The 19,839-nt window shown below is 41.5% G+C and overlaps 1 protein-coding gene across 7 annotated transcripts in view; it reads right to left on the bottom strand.

Moving 5' to 3' along the window:
• CLSTN1 (calsyntenin 1) overlaps window positions 1-19,839 on the bottom strand; it is an 81,145-nt gene that overhangs the window by 36,289 nt on the left and 25,017 nt on the right. For 4 of the 7 annotated variants that reach the window (XM_075906088.1, XM_075906082.1, XM_075906083.1 and 1 more), the window contains exons 2-5: window positions 17,494-17,616; window positions 4,530-4,559; window positions 3,184-3,379; window positions 401-609 (exon numbers count right to left, since the gene is read on the bottom strand). In XM_075906088.1, the coding sequence (XP_075762203.1) occupies window positions 401-609; window positions 3,184-3,379; window positions 4,530-4,559; window positions 17,494-17,616 (558 nt within the window). The remainder of the gene's footprint in view (window positions 1-400; window positions 610-3,183; window positions 3,380-4,529; window positions 4,560-17,493; window positions 17,617-19,839) is intronic. The other 3 variants (XM_075906084.1, XM_075906085.1, XM_075906087.1) reach the window with 1 other exon arrangement.

The following is a 19,839-nucleotide window of genomic DNA, read 5'->3' as shown; positions in this document are numbered from 1 at the left end:
AAGAGTAAATGCCTTAGAAATGCCTTCCACTTGTTCCCTGGGTTCATAGATTGGAAGGGGGACAACTTTCCAACAAAATAAAATTTTAGAAGCAGTAAACAAGCTTGAGGTCACTGCCTTCTGAGTGGAGCACTATATGTAGACTAATGGAAGCTAGATATGCTATAGAGATGAAACAGCAAGGCTGGTATTGTCAGTGAAAGTCAACTTGCTTTATATTATATATAGTCCAAATAGGAATCTAAAACTCTCATAAAAACATGTCTGCTCAGTCATACTGAAGAACTAGATTATAAAATGTAGTGATTTAAGTATATTTTAATAGGCTACTCTGACCAAACTTGAAACATTATTTTGATGTACCATATTAGAACAATTTCCCCTCCTCTCTGGCTCTTACCATCTTTGTCAATAGCAAAGGGAACATCAGGAGTTACAATTTCATAGGTGCATATCTGGCTGAACTGGGGAGAACAATCTGCATCTACAGCTTCTACTTTCAGGATGTTGTCATATCTCTTCCCCTCAATAACTGTTGCTTTGTAGGACTTCTCTTTAAACACTGGAGCATACTCATTAACATCATTCACCTGAATATGTACTGTTGCTCTGGAGATGAGAGAAAATAGTCAGCTTTTAACACCGGATGAAACAGGAATGTTAACAGAGCTATCCTTCAACTAACAGAAAAATAGCAACACATTTTACAAATTAAGCTACCCATCAAAATTCAGGCTCATAGAAGAATAATAGCCAGTAATGGAAGAGACTCATTAGGTTAAGTACACCCTCTGCTAAGGCAGAATACATTTTTCCTTTCCCAGAACATTAATAAATAATGCTTTCTACTTACACAGTACTTTCCATCAGAGCATCTCAAAGTACATAAATTAAGTCCTCAACACCTCTTTGCTAAGATGTTAAGGGCTAATTGACTAGTCAACTATCCGATAAGCAAATGCTTATCGGATAGTTGAGTCAACTTGTCGATTTCCTGTCCCCCACCCCTTACTGCCTGTATAAGATAAAGGGAAGGGGGGGAAAAGAGGGGTATGCATGGAGCTGACCCCAGGCTCCATGCAGCATTGCCCCTTTGAAATGCTGTCTCGGCATTTTATAGGGGCAGCATCGCATGGAGCCCAGGGTCAGCTCAATACAGTGCAGCTTTGAAACGCCGCTGCAGTGTTTGCATGGAGCCTGGGGTCAGCTGGGGACTCCCCAGCTGATCCCAGGTTCTGGGGAAATGATGTGTGGAACCCGGAACCCGGGGCATTTCCCTCGCTGCCCCCAGGCTCCATGAGGGCGCTTCCACATTGAAATGCACAAGAGCCCCTGCTGGGGACTCTTGTATATTTCAAAGCTGGCACCCGCATGCAGCCCGGAGTCAGCAGGACTTCCCGCTGGCCCCGGGCTGCACGCGGAGTTTCGCATTCCTCCTTTGAAATGTACAAGAGCCCCAGTAAATTACTCAATATTTAACATCCTTACTCTGTGCAATAAGTAAGTTATTGTCATTTTACAGAGGGAAACAAAAAAAGGTTAAACAACTAACATCTGTGGCAAACTGGGAATAAAATCTCAATATTTTATTATTAATTTGTGCTTTGAATATAGTTCTGTTTTATTTAACAATAGGTTACAGAAAAACATACAATGACTCAGTTGAGAATGTTAGATTGGTTTTGTTTCAATAAGAATATACCAAGTTGTGTAAGTCAGCTAACACAAAATTAGCTCATTTTTTGGAGGTGGAAGTCACAGATCAGAACATAAAAATAGCAGAAAATGCATCTAAAATATTTTATCATGAGCTAAGTAATTCCAGAAAGACTGAGACCAAAGTGCCTTTCCTCTTGCACTTGTGACACCATATGAGTAAATACAGAATGGAAAAATATGTTAATGAAGAAAACAACAAAGAGCAAAGTGTGAATGATGGAACAAGTGTCAGGAATGTAAAAATACTACAGAGAAACATTTTATTAATTCATCCCTTCAGCAGAAATAAGTATTTTTGATACTTACCTAAGAGTTTTTCCTCTTTAAAAAAGGGGCTTATTTTAGTCAACAAGTGCAGTGCACATAGACTCACTGAACACTTTCCTTAATGTAGGATACATTTTCATCAGCACAAAGAAACTAACTTCACTGACACACATCAGTTAAAGAGATTGAATGTCTTTGTGTTAGAGTAATTTATTTGTTACAATAACATATTCAGACACCAAGGCTGTGTCTAGACTACATGCCTCTGTCGGCAGAGGCATGTAGATTAGACACATAGGCAAAGTCAAATGAAGCCGCGATTTAAATGATCGCGGCTTCATTTAAATTTACATGGCTGCCGCGCTGAGCCGACAAACAGCTGATCACCTGTTTGTCCACTCAGCGCACTAGTCTGGATGCTCTCCTGCCGACATCAAAGCCCTTTGTCGGCAGCCCCGTTATTCCTCGTGGGATGAGGTTTACCGGGGCTGCCGACAAAGGCCTTTGATGTCGACAGGGGAGCGTCCAGACTAGCACGCTGAGCGGAGAAACAGCTGATCAGCTGTTTGTCGGCTCAGCGCAACAGCCATGTAAATTTAAATGAAGCCGCAATCATTTAAATCGCAGCTTCATTTGACTTTGCCAAACAAACAAATCTACATGGCTCCGTCGACGGAGCCATGTAGTTTAGATGTACCCCAAGAGAAAGTCATCGGCTCTGTATTGCTGAACAAGCCTGGCCAATCACAAAGTGGAAGTGCAGTTTTTGATATGGGGTTAAGCAGTCATTAACTGATGCTATGGGGAGCGAGTATCCCAGTGTTTCTTTCTTACCCATGCACTGGGCTTGCTCAAAACTGTTAATTCTGCTGTCTTCCCTTTTGTATCTAGCCCACATTCTTTTTGGTGGAAATTGGCATTTACATTTTGTGACTGGCCCATGTCCTGCAACAATGGGGGGAAAGTGGCTGGAAATTGCAAGCTCTACTACAAAGTGAATGGCTGCTGTGCAGAGGGAATCACATGAAGCCACACTGCGCTGAGGATGGAATTCCACCCAGTCTCTGAAGTGGTTTGTAATCTTTCCCTTTTGAGTAGAATTTAGGTGTAGCAACTTCAAAACAGTTCTATCGGCCACATCAAATCAGAAGACTACTTAAACTGAATTTTCCCTCAGCCTCCCACAGATTTACTTACTTGTGAGATTTTTTTGCATTAGCTCCATCTGGTCCTTTTCCACAATCATAGGCCTGGATGGTGAATGTGTAGTCCTTCTGTAGCTCACAATCAAGTTTCTCTTTAGAGCGTATTATTCCCTCACCAGTGGATTTATCCACTACCACAGCATCAAAGGGGACATTTTGCCCATGAATTTTAAATCCACAAATCTCACCTAAAGATTCAAAGCAGCATAGGTTAGAATTTCAGTCAAAAACTTCTCCACACACTTTCAAATTTAAATGACTCAGTATTTTGCAGCCAGGGATTTGTGAGGGTCTGTGGACAAAGCAAGAGCACTGTGCTTTAAAATGGGTGAGTTCTGGGAACTTTAGTAAAAAAAGCATACGTTTGCCTTCCAAGCAACTTGTTTTCTTTGCATCCATTCATGCAGGAATACAAAAGAGAAAGATAGACAGGCATTTCACAGGAGTACTTGAGATAGCTCTAGGGTAAGAGTAGATCTTATGAGAGCATACAGCCAAGGCCACTGGTAATATCTTCTATGCCAAGCTACTGGGAATAGCTGGGCAGCTTGTTTACTTTGACCAAAGCAGAAGGTTAAAATGCACATACAAGTTGAGAGGTGAAGAAGCTTCAGGTATAGGTTCAGCACCATAATTACAGAAATTCTGTCAAAAGGTCAAATGGACAAAGTCTTCCTGTGCAATGTACCTGGCTAAAATTAGGGAATCAAAATAAACTACTGAATGAGAAAGGTAGAAATACCAACTTTCAGGCATCCATTTCAACGCTGTCTACTAATATACTGATTACATTAATCTTGACAGTTATTCATGTAGAGGGATTTCCTTTCTAGTCAGACTTTTCTTTCTAACTGACCCAAAAAAGAAACCTAGAGTAAATCACTTATTATATCTAAAACTATTTACAAACTGGGTTATACATCAGATCTATTATTACTGCTTAATCATATAGTGAGGAAAACGTATTACAAGTTGTAGCTATGTTTTGGCAATTATATTACTTCTTCACAAAATGTATGGAAGAAACCTAAGATGTCCCAAAAATGTAAGCTACTAGTGAAAGTGATATTTTTAACCAAAGCTTGACTATAGTGTTTATATGGCCTAAAAATAATCCCAAACTGTTCAAATGGATGTCTGATTTAAAGATATTTCTAACCAAGGGTTTGGCTACATAACAGTTTCTATCAATATATTTTAAAATAGAAAAAAATTGGGAGAATAAAATGGGGGTAAAAGAGCATGACAGGATCTTCTGTTTAAGTGCTGATTCCCCATTTCATAACCAAAGTTAGTGGGTTAATATTCATAAAAGGGATAGAAAGAACCCTTTATCACCTTCTTTGGTGACTGTCACCTCAAAACTCTCTAAAGGGAGAAAAGATAAACCCAAGTCAGTAATACAGGAAAGTCTGAAGAGGGAGCAAATAAGGAAAAAGTCAAAGATGCATACATTACACAGAAAAGCTTTGGACAAAACTATATGAACAAATTCCAGTGGTCTTAACTGTTACAAACCTAGAGCCTCGTTCACTAATGCATAGGGCCCTATTAAATTCACAGCCATGAAAATGCATCATGGACAGTGAAATCTGGTCTCCAATAATGAAATCCTGTCTTGTATGTACTTTTGCACTATACCATGCAGATTTCATGGGACAACTATGAAATGGTCGTGATCCAAAAAGGAGTTGCAGAGGGTCACACGGTTATTTTAGAGGTGTCGCAGGATTGCCACCTTTACTTTTGCACTGCCTTCAGACAGGTGGCTGGAGAGAGACAGATGATGGCTATGCACTTAACTCTGAAGGCAACAACACAGCCAGAGACTAGTAGCAAATAACTGAGGGTTCAGATCTGCAGTCAGCAGCACAGAAATAAGGGTGGCAATACCATACCATACCATACCATCCTACTTCTGTGCTGACCCTCCAGCTAACCATCTCTGAAGGCAGCAGCAGTGCAGAAGGAAAGGTAGCAGTTCCACAATCTCACCATCCCAATTCTTTTGGAGTCAGGACCCCTACAGTTACAAGACTGACATTTCAGATTTAAATTACTGAAATTATAAAAAATTACTATTTTAAAGCCCCTATGACAATGAAATTGATAAAAATGGACTGTGAATTTGGTAGGGCCCTACTAATGTGATTTAACTTCAGCCTTCTGTTTATCATACATTGTGAAAATTCTCAGATTAAATTAAAACTTGATTTCAGATTGTTAAAAAGGTTTCATACTCCCTTATAGGGTCCTGGTGATAAAAACTGAACATTTATGTGTTAAACATGAACTTAAACATAGTTGCTGAACTGTTTTTGCAGAACTACTCAACAAGCTGAATTCTCACTGAACTTTGTCTACTAGCCTCTATTTAAGGGATACATACTGAATAGGGTTTTTATGGTTTTTAATTTTTTACTTAGTGTTATTATCCTTCAGGTTTCTAAAGTTTTTTTAAAATCTAATTTATATTTCACCATTAATTACGTTTCTTTACAGTTTACTTTTCTCTCAACTTGGATAATGCAAATATCCATCAGTTTCACCTCCAGGTTTTCATGCTAAATTATGCAATGTATGGGGCTGCAGACAGCAAAGAAGGTCTCTTCATTGCCATTGATTTTAATGAGCCCTGAAAATATTTCTGTTGGTATAGGTTCTGTAATAACTTGTATCAGCAAAATGTAAGTTAATGTCAAATTTAACTCCACAGTATTTTTTAATTCATTATTTTAAATGAACATTTGTTAAACTTAAGCAGCTTACAGAACATAAAAGCTTTAAATTGGGAAAACTTTTTTTCTCCTCCCCATTTCTTCATACCCTCAAGCATACTTTCCAGACTTAATGAGCAGGGAATAATTTCCACCTCTCATATTTAGTCACACCCAGCGGCTTAACTACTTGAATCTGGACACGCAGTTACTGGACATAGCTGAAAATATGCTTTATCCGACCAAAAATTAATAGTTTTATTAAACTCTGAACTTCTACTTGTTACACATTGCCAAACATTCTACTTTTCCAACTATTATCATATTCAATCTAAAATTCAGTTACAGCAAAGCTGATCCTTAATATGCAAGTGGTGGAACCAATATTGATTTTCATTTATTTTACTAATATATAATTGTGCAACTAGGAAATTTTAATTCTAAATAATGATCTATGCAGTAAACAGAACAATATTATGTTCATAAGTACAAGACAAAATATTGGTTCAATACTAAAGCATACATATTCCACAGGATAAAGAAAAAATTACTACAGAATGCCTCACTTTTAAATAGTGGATCTTAATTATAAAGGAACCAGTTTCTGAAATAACCTTTGATGAAGTTATCCCTGAAGACCCATGTAAAGTAAACTCACAGAGTTATAATTAGTTCCTTATTTTAATACAAGTTTATGGTGTCTCTTATCTCCATTTAATCTATTCCAGAGTATTTTTAAATAGCATATAAATATAATTCTGAATTGTAGAGGTATTTTAATAATATGATTATTCAAAACACGCATGCTGCTTAAATTCCTAACTAAAGCTATAGAATAAAGAAAAATGACTACAGAACAATTCTAAACTTTTAAATACTGAGCATACCCTACCCCACCCTCGGGAGCCAAGCCTTCTGAGCAAGGCTTTAAGATTACAAAAGACTACAAAGCTGTAAGCAGGAGTTGGCAACCTATAGCTCAAGCCATATCTGTTCACTTGGGAGACAAATATGGCTCGCAGCTCCAGTTCAGCTCCCCCCCTCGCTCCCTCTCCTCCCAAGCATCGGGGAGCCCATGATGGTGATCCAGCATCACACACCCCTGCTAGACTGGAGCCAGCGACGGCTTCCTGAGAGGGCAGGGGAATATGCACGCTGCTCCTCCCCTCCCCACAGCAATGTGTGCGCTTCCTTATCCATCCTATCTTCCCCCATGTTCTGGGGAGGTGGGACACGGGAGCCGCGCAGCCTCCCCACTGCCATGTGATCACCTAAGTGACCACATCTGGCTATGCCAGATGTGGTGGTGATGCACATTGAGTGAGCAGCGGCTGGGTGGGGAGAATGGCTAAGATGGCAGCAGTGGATCTAGGGTTTGGGGACTAGGAGCAGCACGTAAGCTTCTTCCAGCTCTGCCTGCAGATCCTGCCCGAGAGATAGTCATGCCTGGAGACCAGCAGGTAACGGCTGAGATGGGGAGGTGCTGGGAATGGAATGCTGCTGCTCCCAGGATGGTGCTGGGCGGTGTGTGCGAGGCTGAGCTGTTCAGGGCCTGTCCTATCGAGGCGTCTTAAGGTCAAGTTCTTTTCATGGTAGGCTCCCAGGCTGGGGATCCCGCCACTGCTCCGTTGGCCAGAATACAGCCAATGGAGCAGCAGGAAGCCATGCCTGGGAAAGGAAGCCTGACAGAAGCACAGGTGCAAAAAGCAAGTAAGTTCCACCCAGGCTCTGCACACCCTACCCCCCCCACACTAAAACCCTGCACCCCTAGCCTGCTCCTGCCCACTCCCCTGGCCAGATACTCATTAAAACCCTACTCCTGCCCCCTCGCCCCAGCCAAATACACACCTGCACCCTGTTCCTGGCCAGACACCTACCCCCAGCTTGCTCCTGCACCCTAACTCCCACCCAGATTCTGCATCCCATTCCACATTAGTGAGGGTTGGAGGTTTTTGGAGGGGTTGTTTTTTTGCTTCTGACTTGTATGGTCCCCAACTGGGCTCTGAGCTCATTATACACCCAAACCTCCTCCCCTCCAACCCAGACTCCTGCACCCCCACATTCCCAGTCCACACCATTAGACTGACAGAAGACAGCCTGAATGCGTGCATGAAGCTGTATTTGACCAGTTATGATGTAAACTTCAAAGAAATGTGCAAAAAGATGCTGCAGCAGAAGTCCCATTAAATGAAGTCTGTGAGTATAATGTTTCACTTATGCTATTATTAATCATGTGAATTATCAATAATATTAAGTTGCATATTTTCTGTCATGAAAATGGGCATTCTTATACAGCTCTTTGTTGACCACTTGTTCTGAATTTTGATGTAGTTTGGCTCTTTGGTTTGAAAAGGCTGCTGACTCCTGCTGTAGGGACATGATATGGCAGAAAGCCCAATAATGAGTGTTGGGGTTAATGTATTTAAGTGTGTTAATTTAACAGCTGTCTTTTAAAAAAAATTAAAAGCTGTACAATTCTTGGTAAACTGAGTTCTAACCCTAGTACCAATGCCAACCTTTGCCAAAAGCCAATTCAAGTACTACATGCCTTGGGGTCCCACCTGGGGATGTTAGCAAGTAGTCGAATAAAGAGGCATGGGGAGGGGGAAGAAACCGGAGCCGGTGCTGGGGGGAGCTGCCCTGCCCACCTCACCCCCGCTGCTTCTATCAGAGGCAGTGGGGGTGGGGGTGGGAACAGGGAAGGCTGCCATGAAGCAGCCCCAGATGGCATGGAGCTGGGCCCCCACCACAGACAGGGGCTGCTGGACTCGGCGCGAGCCAGGACTACTTGGTCCCAGCTCATGGTGGTCCAGGCTGCTGCGCCTCTGCATTTTAAATACAGTAAGAGACCAGCAGCTCTTACTACATTTAAAATGCAGAGTAGGTGGCTACTGGAGCTGGCACCAGCCAGAACTGCTCACAGTCTTTATCGACTATTCGTGTAGTCAATACAAATTGTATCGACTATGCGATTAGCAAGATAATCACAATTTAACATCTTTATTTCCAGCCCCACAATAAATCACCCACTAATCTTCCTGATAAACACTCATGTGTCTCCAGATGCTTTCCCTAGGGTATTAAAGTCTCTGCTCAAGATACATTACAGCTCAATTTATCTGAACAAGAAATCTACTCAATATGTTAACATTACAATGAAACGATAATTTTCATAAAAAGCCTACTTTAAAAAACATTATATTACAAAAATTCTGACATGACAAAGAAAGGGACTTATGCCTCAAAAAGTTGAAGCCCATAAAGAACTATGCTAGTTATGAAAAATTGCTGTTAACGGGCAATATGCAGCTTCACATTTGAACAGAGTTTGTCAGGTAACAGCAGCTAATTCCCTTTACCATAAGAGGCAAAACAAAACATTTCAGCTCCTTAAAGTACAAAATATTTCATAACTGAGATTATGCAGCAAAAATCAGGAGCTTAGTACATCAAGAGCTTTCATTGGATTAAACAAATATTTTTTAGTAAATTTCTTCATCTTGATATAGAAAAGTTCAGTTTCATATAATGCATCAAGCATCAACTCGAACCAAAAAGAACAAGCACCATGCTACATCATATATACACTTTATATGGCAATGCCTTTTCCAGACCTACTCATCCATTCTGGAGTCGAGATGAAACATGTTTCCATTCCTGTCATACCCAGAAGGGATTGGAAATCAATTAGCAGGCTGAATATTTACTTTACAGAAATAAAAATCATCAAATGACAGTGAAGCAAAACTTACACAAGATGATTTCACCACCTAACTTTAGCCTGAAAACATAATAATCCAGACTCCTTTGGGGCATTCTTTATCATGGAACTTTCACTGTTTTGTTGCAGTATGTTCTGATGAGAGTAAGTTTAAGGCTCTTGTGGTGTTATGTGGTTTGATATAAAATACTTTACTGAAAAAAGTTATTAAAATATTAGAACTAAAGGGCATAAAGAATTTGATTTCTAAATTCTTTTTAAAATACTGGAGTCAGCATCTCATCCCAGTTCCCTTCCAAAGAGAGAGAAGGGGGCGGGAGAAACTTTCACAACAGGGCAAGTATGAATATGTTTAACAAATTCCAGACATGTATCATGCTATTACTAGGACTTTGAAGTGTGGAAGTCATTTAGAAGCTCACCCTTTACACAAACAACTCCATTCATCTTCCCTACCTATCCTTTATTTATTTTAGAGTCACTATCTAGCTGACTGCTGCATTACACATTAACACACTGCAGACAGGACCTCAGCATAGTTCCCTGCCCTAAACAAACAAGGGCTGGCAATACAGCAGGGAGACAAACCAATTGCAGTCAGCCACTGGAAAGTGTGAGTTAGTCCCTTCCTGGAAATGTGTATAACAGAAGTGGCTTTTGTTTTGCAAGAGAACTCACAGAGATGCTGCAAGGGCATTTTTTCAGTTGCAAATATATGCACTCTCTAAACACATTCCTAGCTCCCACAAAAATATTTCTAGGACTCTATATCTGTTAATATGGGAAAAGCTAAATAACATCATTTAAAAGTGGTTAACTACCTTTTTAAACTTTATTATAATCATGCTGAAGTGCAGGAGTGTATGCACGGCACCAGGCCTCTCTGGTAATCCCCAAAACTGCATGCTTGGGGGACAGGATGCCATGGGGGGGAAGAGGGCAAAGTGATAGCAGGAAGGGGTAGGGATTGGGGGCCGGTAACAAGCAGGCTCCTCGTTACCCCCTGGCCCACCAAAAGCCCTGGGCTGGACCATGCAATCTCTCTGGCCAGGATTGGCCCACAGGTAAGGAGTTTGAGACCCCTGATTTTGAGGAACCCAGTTGCAAGCGCCATAAAAGTATAGTTCCTTATTGAAGTGTAGATAGAAACTGCTTGTATGTTAAAAATGTAAGGTATCAAAATTTGATCTCATCTACACTGGAAAATGTAATTGTACGTAGCCTTCTCAGGAGAAAGTCACGTTTAACCAAGTTTTCCCAAAAGCTGGATTTGTAGTATAGAAGTGCTTTCACAGTGTTCACTACTGATGTCAGTCATCTTCCCAGGCATTCCCATGATACACAAAAAGCCTTAGGGTATCAGCAAAACTGTCTGCCAAGGGGCTACTTTAATGTCACAAAACAAGACAAGGAAATTTGGTCTGACTACATTCAGATCCCCGCTTTTATTTAAATATGCTATATTCCAGATGTCCAATCATCCAAATTAACTTGGAAGCACATATCTGGATAATCACACTCAGTTTCAAACACCTGGTCTTGTTCAAATATGTAAACACACGTAAGCCATAATGTTGGGAATCATCCATAGCACAATTCAAGTGAACAAAGCAATATTAATGAATCATAAAGTATTGCCTTTCTTTATCCCACAATTCCAAGACCAATAACTTGAAAAATGGTTACAGTGGTTAAAACAGGTCAGTTTAAGTATTTAAAAACCAAATAAGAGTTTAAGAAGTGCCTTAATTTCTATAAGCAAGGGCAATTTATTAGAACAACTTTTTTAGGCAAAACAAATTGTGCACTTTTAACCAATGTTTATTTTATTCTGCTCTAAGCTCTTTGTTTTGCTGTGACCACATTTTCTCACTGTTCTAATAGGCTTCTCACTTAAACACCCACATAAATGGTGCCGGACGATGACAATACTCTTCTCTGTTCTAAGCTATGCATAAGCCACCAACAAGAATTATCCAGACTAAGTCATTATGTGATTCAGCTCCACACACACACACACACACACACACACACACACACACACACACACACACACACACACACACACACACACACACACACACACACACACACACACACACAGAAACTGGAGTACAGTCCTATTTAATGTTAGACAAAGCTTCTATATATTCTCATAATATATTTCTCATCGAGAATTTAAATATCCATCTACCAGCTCTGAATACATAAAGGAAAGCTTTAACAGAAGAATAGCCATACCGGATCAGACCAAAGATCCATCTAGCCCAGTATCCTGTCTTCTGACAGTGGTCAATCCCAGGTGCCCCAGAGGGAATGGACAGAACAGGAAATCATCAAGTGATCCATCCTCTGTTGCCCATTCCCAGTTTCTGACAGATCAGGGACACCATTCTTGCCCATCCTGGCTAATAGCCATTTAGGGACCTAGTCTCTGTAAATTTATCTAGATCTTTTTTGAACCCTGTTAAAGACCTAGCTTTCACAACATTCTCTAGCAAAGAGTTCTACAGATTGACTGTGCACTGTGTGGAAAAAAATGTCCTTTGCTTGCTTTAAACCTGCTACCCTATTAATTTAATTTTGTGACCCCTAGTGCTTGTTTAATGGGAGCAAGTAAATAACTGTTCCTTATTTACTTTCTTCATACCAGCCATGATTTTATAGGCCTCTATCATATCTCTCCTTAAGTTTTCTCTTTTCTAAACTGAAAAGTCCCAATTTTATTAATCTCTCCTCATATGGCAGCTGCTCCATACCCCTAATCGTTTCTGTGGCCCTTTTCTGAACTTTTTCCAATGCCAAGATATCTCTTTTGAGATGAAGTGACCACATCTGTATGTACTATTCAAGAAGTGGGCAGACCACAGATTCATAAAGAGGTACAGGTTGGATCTTCCTGGTCCAGAACCCTCAGGACCTGAGCGATCCCAGATCAGAGAGGTCAATAGCAAGGCAGGGAGCCCTGCTGTCAGCTCCTCCCCTTGGAGCTCCCCACCCTGCTAAGCTGGTTGGCTAGGGCTCCCTCAGTTGCCCACCCCAGTGCCTCCAGGGGTTTCCCTGCTGGGGGCACCCAGCCACTCCAGCCCCACTGCTGGGGCTAAGGCTCCCCAGCCACCACTTGGCCCCGCCACTGCTGACCCTGCCAGGACTCCCCAGCTCTTGCGTTCTCCTGACTGGCTCGCAGTCTAGGCCTTTGGGGCTCTTTGGTCCTGTAACATCCATGGCCCTTCCGGTCCACGGATCTTTCCAGACCAGAGTGTCCCAGATTTGGGAGGCTCAACCTGTAATAAGATATTCTCTATCCATTTTCAAATTATTCTGTTTGCTTTTTTGACTGCTCTGCATATTTTGTTTATCTACATCATATAAAGACTAAGATCTTAGCCAGTTTGAGACTGTTGCCCTTTGGACTTCTTTAATTTTCGTTTTCTTGGAAGTCCATGTATTAATGTTTACTTTAAAACTTATAAGTAAGTCAATTAAAAATTTGTCACAGACACCAGGTCTCAAACTCCTAGCCCATGGGCCATCCCCAGCCGGAGCAGTTGAGCAATCTGACCTGGGGGAGGGGAGATGGCCCTATTGCCCTGCTCCTTTCCAGACAGCACTGCACTTCCACCCCATGGCACCCTGTTTCCTCAAGGGATGCAGCCTCAGGAATTTAGGAGAGGGCTTGGCAAAGGGAAGCAGCAGTGATCATCCTTCCACCCCCCCCCCCACTTTCCCTATCACCAAGGAGACTTTGGGGGGCCCTACCACTGCTGCTGCCCCACATTGGGCCTCCTGGGACAGGGTGCCATGGGGGGGGGGCGAAAGGACGGGGCAGTGACAGGAAGGGGTGGGGCTTGGAGGATAGGAACAGACATGTCCTTCCCCAGCCTGCTGGAACTCCTGGGTCAAATTGTGAAACTGCTCTGGCTGGAGATGGCCTGTAGGGTGGGAATTTATTGAGACCCCTGTGTTAAGGTAAACAAGGTTTACAAACATATTTTTACCACTACACAGGGGTTGTTTCGTAAAATAATAGATGCTCTAATCTAATCTAAGCATATCATATTTGCGGATTAGATATTTGAATATATCCTGCAAGGAATTTCTTAAAGCTTAATTATATCTGAAATGTACCAGGACATTTACTGCCCTGCAGAAACACAAGAGCTAAACTGTTGCTTTCATAAACAAGTGCATAGTGCCAATTTATTATTCAGGCAAGCATTTAAAATATTTCTGAACACTAAGAAAGAAGTCCTATCTTCTTTTCCCAATCAACAGGACTGAAGCTGTCTTTCTATATTATTATTATTATATTATTTTTTTATTTGATAGTCTGCGTGGATACCTGTAGAATCACTGCGGAGGGAGCAAGCTGGTAACCCCCATTGAGAGTAATCTCTCAATGCATCATTTTCTTCTCCCTTGCAGTAGAAAAGATAGGCGTACATATATTAGGAGATCAATGGTTATGAGATCTAAAATGGTTAGAACTTTATAAAGTCTGTTCTTGCTACAGACAAGTCTCTTTGGGTATGTCTACACTACCCTCCTAATTCGAAATAGGAGGGTAATGTAGGCATACCGCAATTGCAAATGAAGCCCGGGATTTGAATTTCCCGGGCTTCATTTGCATAAAGCCGGCCGGCGCCATTTTTAAATGCCGGCAGTTCGAACCCCGTGCCGCGCGGCTACACGCGGCACGGAGTAGCTAGTTCGGATTAGGCTTCCTAATCCGAACTAGCTGTACTCCTCATTCCACGAGGAGTACAGCTAGTTCGGATTAGAAGCCTAATCCGAACTAGCTACTCCATGCCGCGTGTAGCCGCGCGGCACGGGGTTCGAACTGCCGGCATTTAAAAATGGCGCCGGCCGGCGTTATGCAAATGAAGCCCGGGAAATTCAAATCCCGGGCTTCATTTGCAATTGCGGTATGCCTACATTACCCTCCTATTTCGAATTAGGAGGGTAGTGTAGACATACCCTTTCTTAGTTGTCGGAGGATATGGTAAGTTACAATACAGGAGGCCTCCTCTTTCAAAAAAGCAGTTTGCATTCAACAGCACCTTTTTTTAAAAGAGTACTTTCAAAAAAAGGCGTTATTCCTCGTAAAATGAGGTCCCTGTAATATAGACACACCCTCAGTCTCCCTACTAAGGGGTATGGGAATTCTTCCGAAGCTTCTCTCATTGCCAATCAGATTTCTAACACTATATTTCAAGATAAAAGATTATCAGCTAACAAGATATATTACGGTGTGAATAAAAAAAGATTCTTAAGACACTTCAAAACACTAACTTTAATATAGAAATCAGCATAAATAAGATATCCTCTCATCTGCTAACACAGAGGAAGCATACGGATAGCACGAACTTCTAGACTTAGGGTATGTCTATACTGCAGGGGTTTTCCAGGATATCGTGAAAAAACTCCGCTGCATCCAGGGAATGCGTTTGCTCTTCTGCTTTTTTTTTGCTAAGGTGCAAATGCGCTCTTTTGGAAGCCCTGTCTTCCTCATTCCATGAGGAAGAAGAGATCTTCTGAAAGAGTGGGATTTTCCAAAATTTGGCCCAGTAAAGAGGGGCCAAATTTCGGAAAAGCCACTTCCGAAAAAAAAAAATCGGAAAAAGCTGTAGTGTAGACCTAGCCTAAGTGACTACAAAGATAGAAAAGGATGCCCATTTCCAAGATTACTGAATAAACTGATGCAAGGCAATATGGATTTCTATAGAAAAGATTAATCCAAAAAAGGTAAAAACGGAATACAATATTAATCTTGGTATCAATTAATCATATCCTCACTATCAGTCCATAACTGAGAACCAGCACAAGCCAACAAGACTATGAAGATAAATTGTTGGTCCTTCCAGAATAAGAAAAATAAGTTTTTGCACCAGAAAAAGTTCTGCAAAAATTATCTGGAGCACAAGTATTTAAGAGAAGGTTATAGTGTACACAGGGCAGACTGCACAGGAAACATCCAGACTGGTACAAGTGAAGTGTGAAAGCATAAAACTTCTAAACAAAAGGTTGTTGTCTCTATCTATATATAAAAAAAATCTTTCCGGCAGGACAACAGAATGGTATCATACATCATCTGCATCCAGAGGCTCCACCCTCACACAGACTCCTTGCCCCAGATCCTGTTCAGAGACTGGAAAATCTGCCTGGCAACCCAGTCTGGGAAGATTCCACCTCCCAAGGGTCCTACCAACCCAGCTCTGGCCCGCAGTCTTTCGGGTGGGCTGTCCCTCAGCCCATGGACTACTTCGGCTGGTGTGAGGCACGGTGCGCAGCCGACTCATACTGGGAACAGAGGCAGGCTCCCATGGCCCAGGGCACCACGACTTGCTCCAGGGCCACTTGCTTGTGCTGCTGTTGTTCTTGGCACTCATGGGCTGCTGGGCCACCAGGTTAAGCAGAAGCATCAGGCGCAGGGCGAGATGCCCCACATCCCCAGCTACCCACCAGTCCATCCTCCACTGCGCTCCAAATGGCCATGTCCTGAGCCCAGCACTGAGCCACCCTGATCAGACCCAGACCCAAGCCCAACCTGTCTCTCAAGCCCAGAATGCAGGGTTGCAGCAGCAAGCAGTGCTTCTTAAAGGAGGCGCCTGGCAGTACTGGACCTGAGCGGCCAGAGTCCCCTTTGCCTGGCCCTTCCTTCTTCCCCACACGGTTAGAGCACCAGCACTGGCTCCCTGCTGCTGGAAGCCTGGGGTGTGGAGAGAAAGCCCCAAGCCTCGCTGCGCGAGGACGAAGCGCTCCCCCACCCAGGCTGGGGGAACAGCAGTGCACTTTCTGGAGGCTTTCCCTGTACTCCCATTAGCCATATTCCAGCCAATGGGAGTAGCAGGAGGTTGAATCTGGGACTGGCATGGAGCCTGAAGACAAGTAAGTGTCCCCCTCATGCCCAGACCCTGCACCTCCAACCCCCTCACTCGTCCCCCACCGACACCTTGCTCTCCCAGTCTGCTCCTGCCTAGGGATGTTAAATTTAGATTAACTGGCTAATCGAATAGTCAATGAAATTTGCATCGACTATTCGATTAGTTGATAGGGTGCCTCCGCCTTGGAAGTGTAGCAACAACCTCAGGACTGTTGCTGCCCTTCAAAGGCAAAAGTGCTGCAAAGTTCCCCACTGGCCCCATGCTACCTGTGGCATTTCAAAGTGGCAGAACCTAGAGAACCCACAAAATCTACTAACCCTGGAATCCAAGAAGAGTTAATCCCCCTCAGTCCTTCCCCTCCCCGCATGGGGCTGGAGCATCAGGGGAGTGAAGTGTTTCCATTGGGGGCCACATCAGTGAGGCCTGGGGGTTTTTTTTAGGGGCTTTTTTTCCCTTCTCATCGTGTGGGGTCCCCAACTGATTTTTCTGTGGGTCAGTGGTCCCCGACCCAAAATTGTAACCCACCCCTGCCATAAATAAAGACAATGTTGAAATTATTTTGTGTTGCACATAATATTTTATTTTATTTAAAAATGAAGCCTGGCCAATAAGGCCCCAAACTGGGCCCAGCTCCCATCTGCCTACAGCGTTCTGTCCCCAGCCCCAATCCTGGGGCAGGCTCTACAGTCTAGCCCCCATCTGGCTGCAGAAAGAGCTGGTGGCTGCCCCCTTCCTGCTGTGGCATGAGTAGGAGGAGAGGCCATGATCCAGCTGTGTTGGACAGAGGGGGGTTGGCAAGCATAGCGATCAGGGAGCACAGCCCCATAGTTTCTTTTAAATAAAAATCCAGCCATGGAAAAAACCTGAGGAAGCATTCTTAAACTATAGTTCATTAGGGAAAAAACAGCTGAGTAACATACAGAATCTCCATCAAACAAGAATTTACATCCAACGCAAGAATAAAGAAATAGATTCTGTACCTGCAAACCGCAGAGGTGCATCTTTATCCAGGGCTATCAAGGGAGGATCCAGGAGTACTGTGTTGTCATTTTCTGTAACTATACCATGATACGTTGTTTCAATCCATGGCTTGTGCTTGTTAACTATGAAAAACAATAAAAGATTAAGTAAACAAAGTTAAGTTTTATTGAAAAATTATTAAAATAATGAAATTGTTTTTTCATTTTGATTTTTCAGATTTTGAACCCAGACTTTATTAAAACCAAGAAATCTGGTTTCTTAATGTTACATGCTTATGTCTCCATTTTCCTAACATGTTCTTAAGAATCTTTCTTGGAAGAAATTTACCCCCACCAATTTCTCTCTATAGAAACTTTGCAAAGTTCAGTTTACTCACTCATGTTGAGAGTTGCTTGAGACAGGCAAGAGAAATTCATTTTTTCATTATTAATTACCAGTCATCAGAGCAAAGAGAAGATGAACTGCCTATGCTAAGAGGCCAAATTTTTCAAGGCCCCTCCATGGAGAATTAGGGTTTCTACTGTTGCCAATGCAATCTATTGTTTGGTTTTGTTACTTCCATCTACAGACCTGTCACTCTTGCACATTTTGTGTGTGCTAAATTCTTTTTTAAAAGAAAGTTACATAAATACAAGTAGTGCTTTACTTTAAAAAACAAAGAAAAACCTGGCTTTTAACTAATTTAAGGAATAAAATGAGAGGACAGCTTATTTTCACACAACTTCACTGCTTTCCTACTGCTCCATTTAATGCTCAGCATATAACCAATCCAATTGTATGCTTAACCCTTTGTATTTACAGCACCTTTTACTATTGATTGTTCAAAGAGACAGGAAAATCTATCAAGACCACTGCTGTAAAAAATGTAGGTTCTTGCACATAAATCTTCAAGAGCGACATTCTCACTGCAAATGTACATCTAAGTATGTCAATTCTTCTAGAAACTGGTACAGAATTCACAAGGACAAGAGTTAAACAATTATATAAAGATATACTCTAAAGCAGTGTTTCAAGGAGCCCTGGGGCTTCACACAATGGATTCAGGGACTCTGCGATAAAATATTAATGACAGTTGTCTAACCCTGTTATTTTGTTGCTAATTTTCTGATAGTTTTCTTGAAAACAAAAAAGAATTTAAGAAATACAAGAAATGAGAAACAGAATTCCAAAACTAGTGGTCAAAAGGAGAAGGCTGGCAATTTGTCAGAAATTATGCTGTGACACTTTTGTATTTTTATGTCTGATTTTTATTTATGTGGTTATGTATTGAATTAAAAATCATGATATTTTATGGAATCCACCAAATTTTCAGGACCACATAGGGGCTTCACAGTCAACAAGTTTGCGAAACCCTGCTCTAAAGAAATACGACATTGCTGTTATCTGTCAGCTTTGAAAGATAGTTTGCTTTGGTGGTCAATTAGTGGCCCAATATATATGATCACCTCTCTCCTCTCCTCAAAAGCAAGGCAGAACCGCACTGCACTTTTTAATGCGTAATCCCCATATCTGATTTAAGCATATACACCAAGCAAAAATTCATGAACTGAAACAACTATAAGACATTAATCTGCAAATAATGCACCCATTAGTCAAAAAAAGATTTTTCCCAAAATAATGAAAGAAAGTGGGTCTGGCTCTGTTTGTCATCATATGACAGGCAATTAGTGATCTAAAGTATCTGTTCTAAAAATTATGCCTTTTGCTTTACCAGAACTCAAATTTAGGCTTAACTGGTTGAAAACATTCCAAAAATAGTTGTACCCAGTGTTCCCTGTAACCTGAGCATTTTGGCAGCCACACAGGGAGAGATTCAAATGCTGCCCGGCTGATTAGCAGAGCATGTGTTTCTACTGATGGTGCACATCTGCACATGCCTCAGTGCACATACAATTTATTCCACAATTTATTATACAATATGGATGGAAAAAAATAGAGGGAACACTGGTTGTGTCATATATATTCCAAATACATGCATATGAACAAATTAAATTATGAAAACAGTTCTTCCAGTGTTGAAAAATTTTGAAATCCTTTAAAGCAATAACCCATAATAATTGTTTTTAGAATCACAGTTTTCTCATGCAATTAATTGCAGTTTGAAACACTCTATTAATAATACAATCCCAATTGGAAGTACTGAAATACTGTCAGATGCTTTTCTGCATTTTCAAATATATTGACTTCAATTACAAATATTTGCATTTTAAAAAATAGTATTTTTCAATTTGCCTCAGTACTGTAGTGCAGTCTCTTTATCGTGGAAATGCAACTTAGAAATGTAGGAGTTTTTTCTTACATAACTGCACTCAAAAACAAAACAGTGTAAAATTTTAGAACCCACA

This window comes from Pelodiscus sinensis, chromosome 23 (assembly GCF_049634645.1).
Source record: "Pelodiscus sinensis isolate JC-2024 chromosome 23, ASM4963464v1, whole genome shotgun sequence".
Classification (NCBI taxonomy): Eukaryota; Metazoa; Chordata; order Testudines; family Trionychidae; genus Pelodiscus; species Pelodiscus sinensis.
This window is presented reverse-complemented; position numbering and strand designations above follow the sequence as displayed.